This window comes from Larimichthys crocea, chromosome XIV (assembly GCF_000972845.2).
Source record: "Larimichthys crocea isolate SSNF chromosome XIV, L_crocea_2.0, whole genome shotgun sequence".
Taxonomy (NCBI): Eukaryota; Metazoa; Chordata; class Actinopteri; family Sciaenidae; genus Larimichthys; species Larimichthys crocea.
In genome coordinates, this window is record NC_040024.1 from 3,483,204 (window position 1) to 3,499,404 (window position 16,201).

At 39.0% G+C, this 16,201-nt stretch overlaps 2 protein-coding genes across 3 annotated transcripts; one reads left to right on the forward strand and one right to left on the reverse strand.

The window, feature by feature from the left end:
- Positions 1-383: 383 nt before the first annotated feature.
- On the reverse strand, positions 384-6,001 carry LOC104923978 (E3 ubiquitin-protein ligase ZFP91). Of its 2 annotated transcripts, none has more exons than XM_019255812.2 (11): positions 5,210-6,001; positions 4,898-4,929; positions 4,675-4,809; positions 4,551-4,587; positions 4,380-4,466; positions 4,168-4,290; positions 3,560-3,604; positions 3,379-3,457; positions 3,155-3,269; positions 2,901-3,000; positions 384-2,443 (listed from the first exon to the last, which is right to left on the reverse strand). In XM_019255812.2, exons 1-11 carry the CDS (start codon positions 5,509-5,511, stop codon positions 1,600-1,602), a joined length of 1,899 nt encoding a protein of 632 aa, XP_019111357.2. In that variant the 5' UTR covers positions 5,512-6,001; the 3' UTR covers positions 384-1,599. The 2 variants fall into 2 exon arrangements, with proteins under 2 accessions (XP_019111357.2, XP_027143898.1); XM_027288097.1 differs by having other exon boundaries at positions 5,206-5,448.
- Positions 6,002-9,968: 3,967 nt separating this feature from the next.
- LOC113747599 (flocculation protein FLO11-like) lies at positions 9,969-14,162 on the forward strand. Its single transcript, XM_027287689.1, has one exon. The coding sequence runs from the start codon at positions 9,977-9,979 to the stop codon at positions 13,262-13,264; it is 3,288 nt and encodes a 1,095-aa protein (XP_027143490.1). The 5' UTR covers positions 9,969-9,976; the 3' UTR covers positions 13,265-14,162.
- Positions 14,163-16,201: the final 2,039 nt, after the last annotated feature.

A 16,201-nucleotide genomic window follows, 5' to 3' on the forward strand; every position in this document is an offset into this window, starting at 1 on the left:
TACACATCTGTCTGTCCCAGAATGAGGGACCCCTCTTCTGTTGTTCTTCCATCATTTATTTCCTGTCAGAGTTTTTTTTGGGGGGGGGGGATTGTTCCTTCTCTAAATCAAGGGTCTAAGGAGGATAGAAAGCATTGTATGCTGTACAAACTGCAAAACCCCTCAAGGCAAATTGGTGATATTGAACCAACTGGAGTAGAAATTTCTTGTAAGATTATAGTTTTGCAGTCCTTTATTACTATATTATGATTGTGTTATATATGCATCATTATTATTGTAATGTATACAATCTGCTCAGTTTGATTAAATGTATCTGGCTGAATCTGCATATATACATCCTATAGATGTTAATTAGTGTGCAATGTGTCAAGAGTAATGACGACTTCAGAACACAAGTTGTTTATTATAATTATTCTGAATACATTTTCTGATAAATTCAGATTGTGACATTATGAGTGCTCAGTAGTAATGGCAGTGTACAGAGGTATATTTTATTATAAGATTGCTTCAAAATAAAACTGCTGGCAAAAACTATGTTTACGATAATACTGCTGCCTGCCGGCGCGGTCAGTGATTCTAATCCAATACACCTTTCATCAAATTCAACGACTGTCTCTCTTCATGGTCTGCTAGCTGTGCACGCACACGAGCACACACCGAACACTATACCGGTCAATCGATAATAATCTATTCGTGCCTGTGCACATGATAGGGGGAAGGGGCCACTGACGGTAAATCTGGCACGTGCTAACGTGCTGAACTCCACAACATTTGGCTGATGTCCATGGCTCAGATGTAAATAATCTTTGTCCAGAGTCAGAATCAATGACTCCACCTTCAACTGTGAAAAAATATTAAAAGAATCAGATGAGGGAAGTGACACTACTGAGATCCTGAAAAGTGAATATAATCAAACGAAGATGGACCACAGACATGTCGCAGAAGCAAACAAGGGTCCTGCTGTGTCACAACGTCTGAATTTACTGGTGAACTTACTAATGTTATTAGTAACTCTTGTGCCTTTCCCATGATGACAAGTCAGACTGTCTGCTGCATGAAAACTTCCAGAGTCTTCACTGAAAACAAAACTATATAGATTTGAACAAAACAAAACAAAAAGAAAAGATTACCTCAACATTCTTTAACGCAAAGAACCTCATTTGGTTGTAGTTGATGCTCACAGTGCATTTCCTCCGTAACTTTCAAGTACTTTGAAGCTTCTACAGTTAAACCTAATTATGACAACGACACTCATCCTAAAAAGATGCATATATAAACAACATGATGAGTTGCTATGGAGACATAAGTCATTTTTGACTTTCTCGTACAATATGTTTTGTCTTTTTAATCTAAAATTAAAAACACATATATACAAACACAAGGCGCAACAAAACCAGAAAGTTACAAAATATTCATTAAGTGGTAAAAGACGTGAATGTAATCTGTTATATTATAAATTGTTCTACCTGATGTGAAGTAGCTCTCTGTAGCCTTGTTTTATGACTAATGCGTTAAATTCATAAAGTCTATTATTTCAAATATTTATAAAGTCAGCTTATGAACTTTTGACAGGTCCTTCAGTCTTTTGTTTTCACCTCTCTAGATCAAACCATCTCTGTGAACCTCGGCACACTGTAACAGTATCTGTCTCTCTCCTTCCCTCTCCCAAACAATCCCCTCGTCTTCTTTCCTCCTCTCCCCGCTACCCTCCCACATCATTTCCCCTACGTCCTGATGAACGCCACCCACCACCACCCTGTCCCACAGCTCGCCCTCCCCAGGCAGCTGCGTCTCCTCTGGGGCCCCCCTGCCCCACTGCACAGCCTGCTGAGGAGCCAGCGAGGCTGCGGGGGCCAGCGTGGTGACGGAGCTCAGGGTGAGAAGGGTGCTCTGGGGATCTGCGGTGGACATGGACGGGACAGTGGGAGTAAGGGCAGAGAGCTGGATGAGCTGGCCGTGTGGGCTGGGGTTGGAAAGGAGAGCAGGAGCAGCAGTGGTGAGGTGGAGCAAGGTGGGGGTTTGCTGCTGATGCGCTACCTGCACCACATGAGGAGTGGACAGCTGGAGGAACTGAGCCTGAGATGTACCAATCTGTGTCTGTGGAGTGAGTGGGAGCACCACCTGCTGCAGCGGAGTGAGCGCACCACTCACCGCTTCCTGGCTCTCCTGACTGACAGTGGGCTGGTCAGGCTGAGTGAGCACTGGGACAGTCTCTGGGGTCTGGGTGGGACTGCTTATCACTGCCCCTCCATTAGCTGCTAGGGCTTCAGCTATGAGCACCTCAGGGTGGCTCTTGGCCTTGTGGGCAACAACAGAGTCCTTTTTCTCAAACTTTTTGCTACAAATGGAGCAAGAAAACTGGTAGGAAGCCTCGGCGTCGTGTTTCTTCATGTGCCAGTTTAAGGAGGCTTTTTGACGGCAGGTGAAGCCGCAGATCTCACACCTGACACAAGAGGGAGACAAAGAACAGGTTATAGTCTGAATATAGTCTGGAAGCTCAAGTCTCTGGGCAATTAAACTCCCACAATTTCACTGCAATTTAATGTGGTGGAAAAGTATTCAGATAAGAAAGTTGTTTAAAAAGATTATTTATAGCTGATCTGTGAACCAAACAGGACAGGAAAGACTTCATTAGCAAACAATGACTTCAAAGTTTGATGTGTTTGTTAATTTTCTGGAACATTCTGTGAAACAAACTGAATTTCTCCATACGAGTGAACAACACGAGGAACGCTTGTAGAATTTGTGAGAATACAAATTAAGAGGTTATTTTTAAACTGAAACAATTTGCTCTCTTCCTTGTAATGATGCACAGTAGCCAGACGTCCTCGGCTTTGTATTTTTTGAAATTCTTCTTTGTCCACAAGCAAAGATTGTCCTGCGCCACTGTGACTACTCACTGTATTGGCTTCTCTCCAGTGTGAATCATCCTGTGCACTGCCAGGTTATGAGAACTTTTGAAGGCTCGGGCGCAGTACTCGCAGATGTAGTCTCTTTGATCTGAAACGAGGAAGACGAAAAGCAATGAGCAAGCCGGAGAAAAATGGCTTTCGCGGCGCCGCTGGACATCTCAAGCTGCTCAGAAATTGTGACATTATCATGATCGAATGCTAATTAAAATAAGGGACGGGTCCATGCGTGCCCCTAACATCACCTGTGTGGTGTTTAGCGTGGCGCAACAACTGCTTCTGCAGACGAAACAAGCGCCCACACGAGGGGTGATCGCACACGTACTTCTTCTTTAGCAAGTGCTGGTATTTTATATGGTGCTGAAAGAGACGAGGGAAAATTAGGAAGGTGCAATGCCAGTGATAATCATTTACTATTTTGATCACTGGTGTCCACTGGCGGGGTTGTCAGGGTTACAAGTTGACAAACCTGTAGGTAGCGTGGGTGTGCCAAGACAGTACCACAGCCCTCCATTTCACAGCGGACGTACTGCACTGGAGGCTTTTTCCTATGAAGACAGGCAAAAGAAAAATTGTATAAATAATCATATTCGATCCAAACAGCAGCAGTTGTCGTCGTCTCCAGTGAATAACACATTTGAGATGGTTACCTCCGTTTCGGCAGCCGAGGGGCTTTGTCATCTTTTTTACGTCTCCTACAATGAAAACAGAAATTGAATTTAAAAGTTTTTAAACAGAATCCCAAACTTCCAATTCCCCTTTTAGTACTGCACCGTTTGTTTTTTTTAAATTAAGGCTGACATGACTTGGTTACAAAACAATAATGACATTAACTAGAGCCATGTAATGTAATCATTAATCACCGATGCAAGAGCTGCTTGGGAGTTTCTCAGTATCAACTACAGCAGGTTGTTTGGTTCAGTCTCTAAGTGTCCTTAGAAATATTCCTCATTGTGCTATAAACCCTCTCACTGGGAACAGAGGAGTGCCAAGAAGTCAGGCAATGACTCACCAAAGTGATGACACAGTTTCTAAAAATCACACAAATCATAGTTTTCTGCAGTTTTTGTTATGTACGTGTAAAAAAAAAAACGTTTTCCTGATTGCTGTGATATGATGACTTGACTATAGAACAATCTAAAAATCTGAAAATTAATTGTTATTTCATATCATAGTACACATATCTATGTTGTTAATTTTCTTCATGGTGGACTTGACGTCACAGAGCACACTGTGTTATCGCCCCACTCCATCTCACCTGTGAAACACAATATTGACCCTCGGCCGCTCTTTGTTAACGTCGTTTTCTTCGTCTTCCTTTTCTGACTCCTCTTTCTTCACCTCTTTTTGGGGTATTGTTGTCCGCCGCCTTGATTTTTCCCTGAGGAGTTCAGAGATAAGAGCATTTCGTCACGCTGGAAGTTCTCACGTTGAGTAGCAATCATGATTAACACTCTGCAGTGAGCTTACGTCTTTGTCTCGGGTTCATAGATGAGGTCATTTGGGTCATCTCTGAACGGAGGGTCCTCGTCGAGAGCAGCGTCTGAATCTGCAACGCTAATACGGACATCAACATTGTGAAATTCGACGAAGATTCAATAGTTTCTCTGCTGCTCGTTTGATAAGTTGTGCACCACTCACTTGTCATCGCTTCCTTTGACAGCACCCGCTTCCTCTCCTGCAAAACAAGCGATGATCACATGATAGTTCCAGATGATTGATTTGTGTATAATAATAATAATGATGCATGTGGTTCTTGTCTTACCACAGGACGAAGCCTCCATCTCTGCTTCAGGCTTGCATGCCGTTGGAGGTGGTTTGGTGCGCGAGGCTCGGGTCGGAGGTCTCGCTTTGTCCTTCGTGGATTTGGACGGCTTTGGTTCGAGAGCGTGTCTGGATGCTGAGGGCCATGTAGAAGTGAAAGATGTAAATAATTACAGGAAGTTTCTCTTTATAGATTAAATTAATTTAAGTGTGTGTGATTTTACCTTTTTTGGCTGTAGGCTTCTTTATCACTGGTCTGTGTGAGAGAGAGTACAAATAAAAATAAATCTTTGGTACATCTTTAGTATGATTTAACTCCACAGCTCTCTGACAGTGAAGGAGGAACAGGCATGCACTCAGCTTCATTGTTTGTTTTCAACATCTGGTAAACCTATAGCTTTAAGAAACCCCAGTGATATAACACACTTCCGACGATTACAGCTGCAGGCGTCCTCGTCGTGCAATCTCACAAGTGCTTCTTAAAAGTGATGTAGCTACCTTGTTGCAATGGTATGTGACTTTGTGCACGCACTTACTGCACGGCCGGTGTGTTTTTGGACCGTGATCCCGCAGGTCTCCCGCGTCCACGCTGCACAATTGTGGGTTTTTTCTTGCACGCATCATCCTTGGACTCACTAGCTCTGCCAGCTGCAGCTCCTCTGGACCGCAAAACACGAACAGAACCACGAGAGTCAGCGGAGATCACTGCGGTTTTCATGCGCCTCTTGCTTCCTCTTCTCCCGCTTGACCGTTCAGTCGAGGCCGGGGATGTCTTCGCGGCCTCCGCTGTGTCTCCGGTTGTCTCAGTGTTTGAAAGCTCGTCCTCCTCCGAGTCCATGCCGCTTTTATTTAACTATGATGGCAACTTACACACTGTTGTTATGTCTCAGTTATGAACATAGAAATTCAGGAACAACGTAACGCACAAGGCCCTGGTGGGACCAAGTTTTGTTAGCTCGGTCAACAGTAAGTTTTCAGTCACCACACACGCATTTAATTAACTACCTTATTAATAAAGTAAAGTTGCGTTGCATGATGAATATAATTTAACAAACATTCAGCACTATTTACTTCTTAAAGCTATAGCAAACCTCATATTTCTTTGGCAGAGACTAGGCCTGTTTGGGATGCGTCTCCTTTAAGAGCAGCAGTAGTGGTCAGCGCGGATACGCCAGCGCATTATGTTTGGACTCGCAGGCTTCCATACTAATTAACACGGGGGCTTATCGGAAATGTAGTTTTTTACGAATGACTTTGTTAAATAAATATTAATGTTTTAGCCTCTTTGCACATAACCAGTCGAAAAATATTAAATACTTCAATTAATGCTAATGATTTAAAAAAAATAATTTTATTAATCTGTTGTTTTTATTAAATTAGATTAGATTAGATTAGATTAGATATACTTTATTCATTCCACCACGGGGAAACTTACTTGTTACAGCAGCAGAGGAAAGTGTAGCATACACTACAGAATTAGAAAAAAGTAGCAAAGGGAAAAAAACAAAACAATAAAAAGACAGAAATATCTATAACCTACACAATAAACACAAAAAACAATCAACCTCCGTAACAGTGCTGAGGATAAAAGCGCCATGATATATAAAAAGAGTATTTATCTATTATATGGCCTAAACTACAACAAAAATAGAACTCTAAAAATATACACAAGAGAAATATACACATCGACTCTTGTGCAATAATTTGTGCAAATGTGCATTGTGAAAAACCTGAATGAGGATAGTGCAATTATGCATCCATTGTTATGTCCATCAATCAATCAGTCAGCTGTTACAGAATTAGTCTGCTCTCTCTGCACAGAGGGATTATGTCTGATCATAATTATGTGTCACAAGTTATTAATTTAATAACAATTAAGGACGCTGCATTCCTATTAATGTCAACAGTGTATTAGGTGTGGTACAGACCGAGAAATGAAGATTTGAAGTGCCAGTGCTATGCAGTTGGCAAAACCCCTGAAACGACGGGACAATTGGCCATTGTATTATTCACTGGACAGACTGCACAAATGAACAGTATATGTGACAGTATATAAAGGAAAAACTCTTGTTGTTTATTGTCGCATGTTGTTTCTGTACTTTTCAAGTCAATACATAACAACTCACATGGCATACGCTGAATTACCTGTAACTGAATCAAAACAAGGAAGTGTTTTGTATTATTAAATTACTTTTATGCTCATTCTCATGGATGCCAAAATAAGCCAGTACAGTTGCTGCACAGGATGCACAGGAGTTTTTGTTTACAACCAGGACATTAAATCAAGAGATAAGATATATGTATTTACATGTGCACAATAAAGATGAGAAATGTGAAAAGTCTGTTCATTAGTCCATTTTTATGTCTTCATATTCATGAGGGTTGGTGAATCCCCCTGATGGAGTCTAAATATTGAATGGATGAAGAGATTAGTGAAGATATGAAGAGTTTCCACACATTGAAATAATTTATCATCACCCACAGCAACCATTGCTTTCCAGTATACAGATTTTCCTTCCTGTTGCTTGTCATCACTATAATAAGGACTGACAGATGAAATCAGAACAGGAAGAACTAGTTTTGTGGACAAGCTTGTCGCATCTTTTTAAGTCTTGTCTACGCTCATCACACACGGAAAATTCTCGCAAGATTTTATTGATGTTTGTCAATCTTCATGGGTGAAAGGTCAGTGTGGTGTTGACGTTTTAAAATTAAGATAAGTGTTACATTCTTGGAACTAAATTGAGATCCTTCGTCAGCCTATTCAAGTTGGTTCAGGCGTAGTAGTTCTACAAGTTACAGGCACAGTCCTGTCAGTGCCTGTTTTGGAATTGAGATGATATTACGTGTGTTTCCACCTGTTTTATGAACATTTTCGCTTTCCAATGCTCAACATAATCCTAAAATATTCTTATATTACATTTGTGAGTCTGCATTATTATTTTTTTTTTTTTTGATTGATTGATTAATCATAGCCAGAGTTGATCAGCCTGCAAGGTCTTGACTTCTTGTTGGAAATACCTGTTTGGTCATTCCCCACAGGTACATTAAGAAATTACATTAGATAAAAACCTATTATTTGGATGTCATCTGGTTTCACAAGTACTGGTAAATGACAAATGATACATGAATACAAATCAGAATTATTTAAAGAAGACATAACAGAAATTCTTGTATCATCATCATCGTATGAAAAGCACAATAATTATATTTGAACCATGTTGACTGTCTACCTCATTATTTTCTGAAAGGGAAAAAGGTTGAGTGGAAGGGACAAATTTGATATTAAAATTCAGCAACAGGGAAGTTTCAGTCACGTACAATGGCTACACTGTTCTTGTACGTCATGCTAGTGAGCAAGCATGGAAAATATCAGAGCCCTGACCCTGGATCACAGAAAAAGTACGGCAGTTATTATGAATTATATTTATTATAATTAAGGGGAACTCCACCATATTTACACATTTACAGGAGTCTCTACTGTATTTGTGAAAAAAAAGTTTTGTAAATCTGCATCTGTGGCGATTGCACCTGAAAACCACAAGTTTGAAAATTAAAGAAAAAATATAATGGTTTCAGTAGAATAGTCTTTTTTGCTTCGGAAACTGTTTGGTAAAATAAGCCAGAAGTATTTACATGGCAGCCATGATAAGAGCTGTCTAAATGTTAAGGAAAGGTGTTTCAGTGCCAGCACCATCCTTTAAAAAAAGGAAAGGAGATAATGCCATCCACAGTTTAAAAAAGCTATACACCATTCAGCCATTCACAACCAGGCAGTATGAAAACATCTCCTCTTATTTTTCAGTAAGTCAATCTGTATTAAGTGTTTTGTTGGAGTGAATGTTATTTGGGGTGCTTTAGCTGTGAGTTTTCCCTCATACCTCTCTGCGGGCATATGAGAGAAGTTTGTCCTCAGGGCTTTCTGCCTGAAGGCCTTACTACTTGGTTATGTTTAGATACCAAAACTACTTACTTAGGTTTCAGAAATAAATCCCTGATTGCAAAGTTCTCCCATGTGCTCAAGGTGCATTCTCTGCTATGGATTGTCTATTTATTGTCTCTGTTTCTGGCAGTGTTTTATGTTGATTTCCAGTTTCACATGTGACTATCAGGTGTTTTCTCTGTGCTATCATTGCACATATGATGTACTCTGATGTGCTTTTGTGTTTTGGTACATTGGGGAGGTATGGATTGGTTATTGAATTCTCATGAAGAGGGTGTGCGTTGTGTGTGGAGATCCAGTGGGGGCATAGACCAGATCCTGTTTCACCTTTATCCCACTAGCCACAGCATTAGTAGCAGAAGCTTGGGCAAAGTAGTATGTTGCTGTAATTACCATAAATCCAGATTCTATTAGTATAGGTGCAGCCTTCTAAGCTTTGGGCCCCACAGGATTCTTGAAGTGAAGTTTGATCAAAAGTTGGTGATATAGAAATGGTCTGCATACAGTACAGGACTGAAGTATCAAAGTTTCTTTGATAACTTTAGATCAATTAGATCAGATTTAGTCAGTGATGTACCTGTTCATATGAGACACCTGTTATTGTTTGCTGTAAATTAAGAATCAAGGCTGGGAGAGTGCAGTACTTTTAAACCTCAAGATATTAGAGCAATATATTTTGTTATTTAGATCAATAACCAAATGGCACATCCTGCTCTACCAATGGCCTATATATGTCACTGTACATGACACTAGTGCAGTTACCTTCTGTACTTATGTACTTACCCTATGTATGCTGTAGCTGACTGACTTGAACTCTCTGGTTCTTGTCTGACTATGTGCCCTGAAATATCTGGTAACTATACAACCTGTCCAACCTGTTTTGCGCATGTAAATTGGACTAAAGGGCATGCACACAATTATAAAAGTTATGTAGAACACAATGCTTGAAGCGCAAATAACAGGAGACAAAGATGCCTTGAATGTGTTGTTTTTTTTGTCTTTGCTTTCGTATTAGATTAGCTTGCTGCTAATGGATAACCATCACTTCATCACCATAAACTGGGGTTTTTTTCTAAGCCTACTGGCAGGTGAGTCAGATTACATTCTATCAATTGATCCATGGCATGACTACTTCTATATGTATAGCCCAACAAACATCTTTTTTTTGGTCATATTTGTGGATATAGCATCTAAGCCTCAGGCCCCTGGGTGGTCATTTTTCATGGGAACATCTGACAAGTCAAAAAAACACCAAGGAGATATATGATTTCTCAGCAATGTATGTAAATGTTGTGCAAGATTCATTTATATGAAACCTTCTGCCTTTTCCTCTCACACAGCTGTCTGCCCACCTCACTTCATGATCACAGCCTCGACTGTGGTTCCTGAAATTAACTCAACAAATGTTTTGACCACAACACCAGAGATCAGTGAATCTTCAACAACTCAGCCACATTTGTCGACACAAAAACCATGGACAACACCAACTCCATCCGTGGAATCAAATACGTTTTCTTCAACTGGTGTAAAAACACCCAGCACCAATAATACAGCATTGGGAGCTTCAGTAATGCCAGAACAAACAAGAACACAAGAATCGACAGAGAGTAGATCAACACAAACTACAGTAACACAATCCGCAACACAAGCAACTGCACCACCTATAACAACCAAATCAGTGACTTCACAAATGTCAACATCAGCACCAATAACAACAGAAGAATTTACAGGTGCAAAACACAGTGCTAGATCAACAGCAAATCACAGCACACCAACACAAACAGTAACTACAACAACACAAACTACACAATCGAAACCTGTAGACACAGTGCTCACAACAATACCAACACAATCTAGTCCACACACAACAGAATCAACAGCAACAAAAACTACAGTATCTGTAACAACACCGGGACAAACTACAGCCTCAGAATTAGCAACAATACCATCACAGACTATTTCAACCCAAACTACATCTTCTGCAACGAAACCACAGCAAACTAAAACTGATCAACCAACAAAAAGTAGATCAACACAAACTACAGTAACTACACAATCAGCAACTACACCACCTGTAACAACCAAATCAGTGACTTCACAAATGTCAACATCAGCACCAATAACAACAGAAGAACCCACAGCTGCAAAACACAGTGCTAAATCAACAGCAAATCACAGCACACCAACACAAACAGTAACTACAACAACACAAACTACACAGTCAAAACCTGTAGACACAGTGCTTACAACAATACCAACACAATCTAGTCCACACACAACAGAATCAACAGCAACAAAAACTGCAGCATCTGTGGCGACACAACAACAGACTACACCCTCAGAATCAGGAACAAAACCATTACAAATTATTTCAACCCAAACTACATCTTCTGCAATGAAACCACAGCAAACTGCAACTGATCAACCAACAAAAAGTAGATCAACACAAACTATAGTAACCACACAATCAGCAATTACACCACCTGTAACAACCAAATCAGTGACTTCACAAATGTCAACATCAGCACCAATAACAACAGAAGAACCCACAGCTACAAAACAAAGTGCTAAATCAACAGCAAATCACAGCACACCAACACAAACAGTAACTACAACAACACAAACTACATCGTCAGAACCTGTAGACACAGTGCTCACAGCAACAGCAACACCAACACAATCTAGTCAAAACACAACAGAATCAATATCAACAAAAACTACAGTATCTGTGGCGACACCACAACAGACTAGACCATCAGAATCAGGAACAAAACCATCACAAATGATTTCAACCCAAACTACATCTTCTGCAACGAAACCACAGCAAACTAAAACTGATCAACCAACAAAAAGTAGATCAACACAAACTACAGTAACTACACAATCAGCAACTACACCACCTGTAACAACCAAATCAGTGACTTCACAGATGTCAACATCAGCACCAATAACAACAGAAGAACCCACAGCTACAAAACAAAGTGCTAAATCAACAGCAAATCACAGCACACCAACACAAACAGTAACTACAGCAACACAAACTACACCGTCAGAACCTGTAGACACAGTGCTCACAACAATACCAACACAATCTAGTCCACACACAACAGAATCAACAGCAACAAAAACTACAGTATCTGTAACAACACCGGGACAAACTACAGCCTCAGAATTAGCAACAATACCATCACAGACTATTTCATCCCAAACTACATCTTCTGCAACGAAACCACAGCAAACTAAAACTGATCAATCAACAAAAAGTAGATCAACACAAACTACAGTAACCACACAATCAGCAACTACACCACCTGTAACAACCAAATCAGTGACTTCACAAATGTCAACATCAGCACCAATAACAGAAGAACCCACAGCTGCAAAACACAGTGCTAAATCAACAGCAAATCACATCACACCAACACAAACAGTAACTACAACAACCCAAACTACACAATCAAAACCTGTAGACACAGTGCTCACAACAACACCAACACAATTTAGTCCACACACAACAGAATCAATATCAACAAAAACTACAGTATCTGTGGCGACACAAAAACAGACTACACCCTCAGAATCCGCAACAACAACACCACAAATGATTTCAACCCAAACTACATCTTCTGCAATGAAACCACAGCAAACTACAACTGATCAATCAACAAAAAGTAGATCAACACAAAATACAGTAACCACACAATCAGCAGCTACACCACCTGTAACAACCAAATCAGTGACTTCACAAATGTCAACATCAGCACCAATAACAACAGAAGAATTTACAGGTGCAATAAAAAGTGCTAGATCAACAGCAAATCACAGCACACCAACACAAACAGTAACTACAACAACACAAACTACACCGTCAGAACCTGTAGACACAGTGCTCACAGCAACAGCAACACCAACACAATCTAGTCCACACACAACAGAATCAATATCAACAAAAACTACAGTATCTGTGGCGACACCACAACAGACTAGACCCTCAGAATCAGGAACAAAACCATCACAAATGATTTCAACCCAAACTACATCTTCTGCAACGAAACCACAGCAAACTACAACTGATCAATCAACAAAAAGTAGATCAACACAAACTACAGTAACCACACAATCAGCAACTACACCACCTGTAACAACCAAATCAGTGACTTCACAAATGTCAACATCAGCACCAATAACAACAGAAGAATTTACAGGTGCAAAACACAGTGCTAAATCTACAGCAAATCACAGCACACCAACACAAACAGTAACTACAACAACACAAACTACACAATCAAAACCTGTAGACACAGTGCTCACAACAATACCAACACAATCTAGTCCACACACAACAGAAAAAACAGCAACCAAAACTACAGTATCTGTGACAACACCGCTACAAACTACAGCCTCAGAGGTTTCCACAAATTCAAGTACTCTTCAGTCATTTTCCTCACAGGCATCAACCCTCAATCCTGACAATGCCAACACAACACAGCAGAAAGTGGACCATACCTCTGTTCCTCCTAGAGGAAATATAAAAATTGCAGCTGTGAGGCTCCTTGTCTTTGATTACCCAACTGTGTTCCGGGTCACATTCGCTGTTTCAAATATCATAAGCAACACAAGACACAACAAAACAATACAACTGATGTAATTCCAGACATTTTATATAATCGTTTAGGAGGAGTTTGATAAGGTGATTGATACCACTTTTATGTGTATAGTAAATATGAGTAATATATGAGTTTAAACGGAAAGTCTGGCTTTTTCCTTTGGTCAGACCTAGGCTCACTATTTCTCTCTGTTTCTAGTCTTTTTGATCATCTTAACTATCTGGTTTCTTGCTGTTTCTTGATTTATTGTCCATATATAAGAATGGTAACAGTCTTTAACTTTTGATAACTCTTAAGAAATATGCTTAGTGTTTATACGGTATACATCCACATTTACAAACCATTACAAAGTCCTGAATTGACAGTGTCAAGATCTTCTCTGTACTAATGAATCTCTCTTTCTTCATTTCAATCTGACTGATGATGAACTGAAAACATTCTTCAGTGAGCCACACCTAATTCAGTGTATGCCAAAGAGGATCCAAAACAAACAAACAACAACAACAGCAAGAGAAGTCTTTGTTCCTGGGTTCCATTGCCATTCTAGTCATCATTCTTATTTTTTAGATATTTAAATATTAGTGAGTGATAATTTTAAGGCCCGTTTGTGCTTTCTGATTTGAAAAATTGTAGAATATTCTTTTCTTTGTTGTTTTCGCTGTGTCTAAAATGATATCCTTAGTTCTTACCTTATCACTCTGGTACAAATGTGCTTTTATTGATATTACTTTAACAAATCCATTTGATTTGACTTGAGTTTTCTTTCATGTTGAGTTTTTCTTTCTTTGTTTCTTGTTTAGTCTTTACCTACCAATGTTTTGGGGATCTCATGTGATCTTATTTACCTGCACAATCTGTTTTTCATTCTCTGTTCAACTGTTATTTAGTCTTCTTAAACCAGTACATTTACACTTACCAGTTATTTACCAGTAAACTACGTATCCATGCCAAGATGTGCAGTGTCATACTATGCTTTGTTTTAGTTTCTTTTCTGTTAAATTTGGATTAATACAATTAAAGACATGACATTTTGTCTTTGTATTCTTTCACCATGATGTTTTTATTATGACTTTCACTGAACATTGAATGATAAGTTAAACGTACAGGTGTGCTAAAGCACATGCCAATGGCTAACTAAGTGTTATGGAACTTTATGTTGTAAAATAATACTACATCTCATTCTATATTTATACTGTTGTTCTGTTAATTAAGCAATATGGATATGTTAAGTTCCTCTTCCACAGATGCAACAGTTTTTAAACTACATAGACAAATGTTTGTCTAGTCACATGTGATAGACACTGTGGTTGAACAAAGGATTGCCAACCACAGAAAGAAGGGTGTACTTTTAAGCCAAGAAAGTCATCATAGTAATTCTAATGGTTGTTCAACCTTTCTGTACAACATAACCTTGATGACTCACATCATTTGTGCGTCAAAAGGCCATATAAAGGCTTTAAAAGATGAGGACTGCCACAAAAGGTGACATGTTTGCAATGTTACAGATGAGAAACGGATTACACATATAACAACTGAATTAAAAATTAAAAATTGAATTACTTCAAAAACTAAAAGAAATCTACACTAGGACAAAGAAGGGACTATTGTTTCTAACTTTGTTAGATGTATTTCTTCTTCTTCTAATTTTGGTAAGTCAATATTTCAATCTTTATGTATACCTTTGTACAATGTAATACATAACATATACATTGTACAAAGATGTACAGTGTATATAATTATAGATGGGTTGCAAAAATCTGAATAAACTTCATTGATGATTTTGACCACATTCACATACTGTAACATACTGAAAATAATCATTACTTGCATTCCTATCAAAACTTTCTGCATTGAGTACTTTTACTTAATATTTTGTGAATATACCTTGCCTTAAGTGAAGTTTTAAATGCTTCTACTTCTACTTGTAATAAAGTATTTTTACAGGATGGTATTAGTACTTACTTAAGTAAAATTCATATCTTACTATGTTGTTTAAAAATTAGGTTAGTACACCCACATCTGCACCTGTGTTACTGGCCGTAGACTGTTGTATCAACTACAACTCCTGCATCAACAACAACTACTGTGTCAACAACACCTGTTACTTCAACTACATCTGAGGTTTCAACAACAGCTGAAACAAACCATTAATAATATTTATCGAAGAAGCTACCTGGGGTACCTAGGGTTGTTGGCATCCTTGTAGTTGCATTACTGCCCCCTTGTGGCTTTACTCATCTACTGTCTCCTATTTTATCACAGCTTGATCCTGGCTCCTACTCATCCGAGCCTCTGTAGACCTTAGACTTACCAAATCGTTTATGATCTTATTTACTTGCACAATTGGTGCTTATTTTTTCTCTCTCTGTTATTTTTTCTAGTCTTTTGAAACCAACACAGTACCAAGACAGTATTCATGCCAATATATGCTGTATCATGTAAAGTGTAGTCACCTGTGATGGCCACTGTGGCTGAATAAAGGAGTGCCAGCCATGGAAACGTTGCCAGAATTACTGGAAGTGACACTACCTGAGGGAGGCATCTTTGGGTGTAGTAACCAGTTGTGTAATACATCTATTGTTCATAACTGGAATTCAGAAGAAAGATATTTTCACGACAAGACAAAAAGGGGTGTATACTAAGATGAAATCAAGGAACTGACAAAGGAATATGCCACAGCCTATTAATTCTGATTTGCTGTCATCCAACATTTCTGAATAATATATCTATGAGTCACAAAATGTGTTGTCTCAAAGGCTATATAACGGCTTTAAGAGATGAAGACTGCCACAGGTGACATATCTCCAATGTCACAAATGTAAAACGGATTAAGGAAATATTGATTGTTTTCCAAAAACTTTAAGAAATCTATACTCCATCAAAGAAGGCAATATTTCTTCTTCTTCTAATTTGGGTAAGTAAATCTTTAAATTTGTGTAAATGTATACTTTTGTATTAAATAAACATTTGTTGTTGTT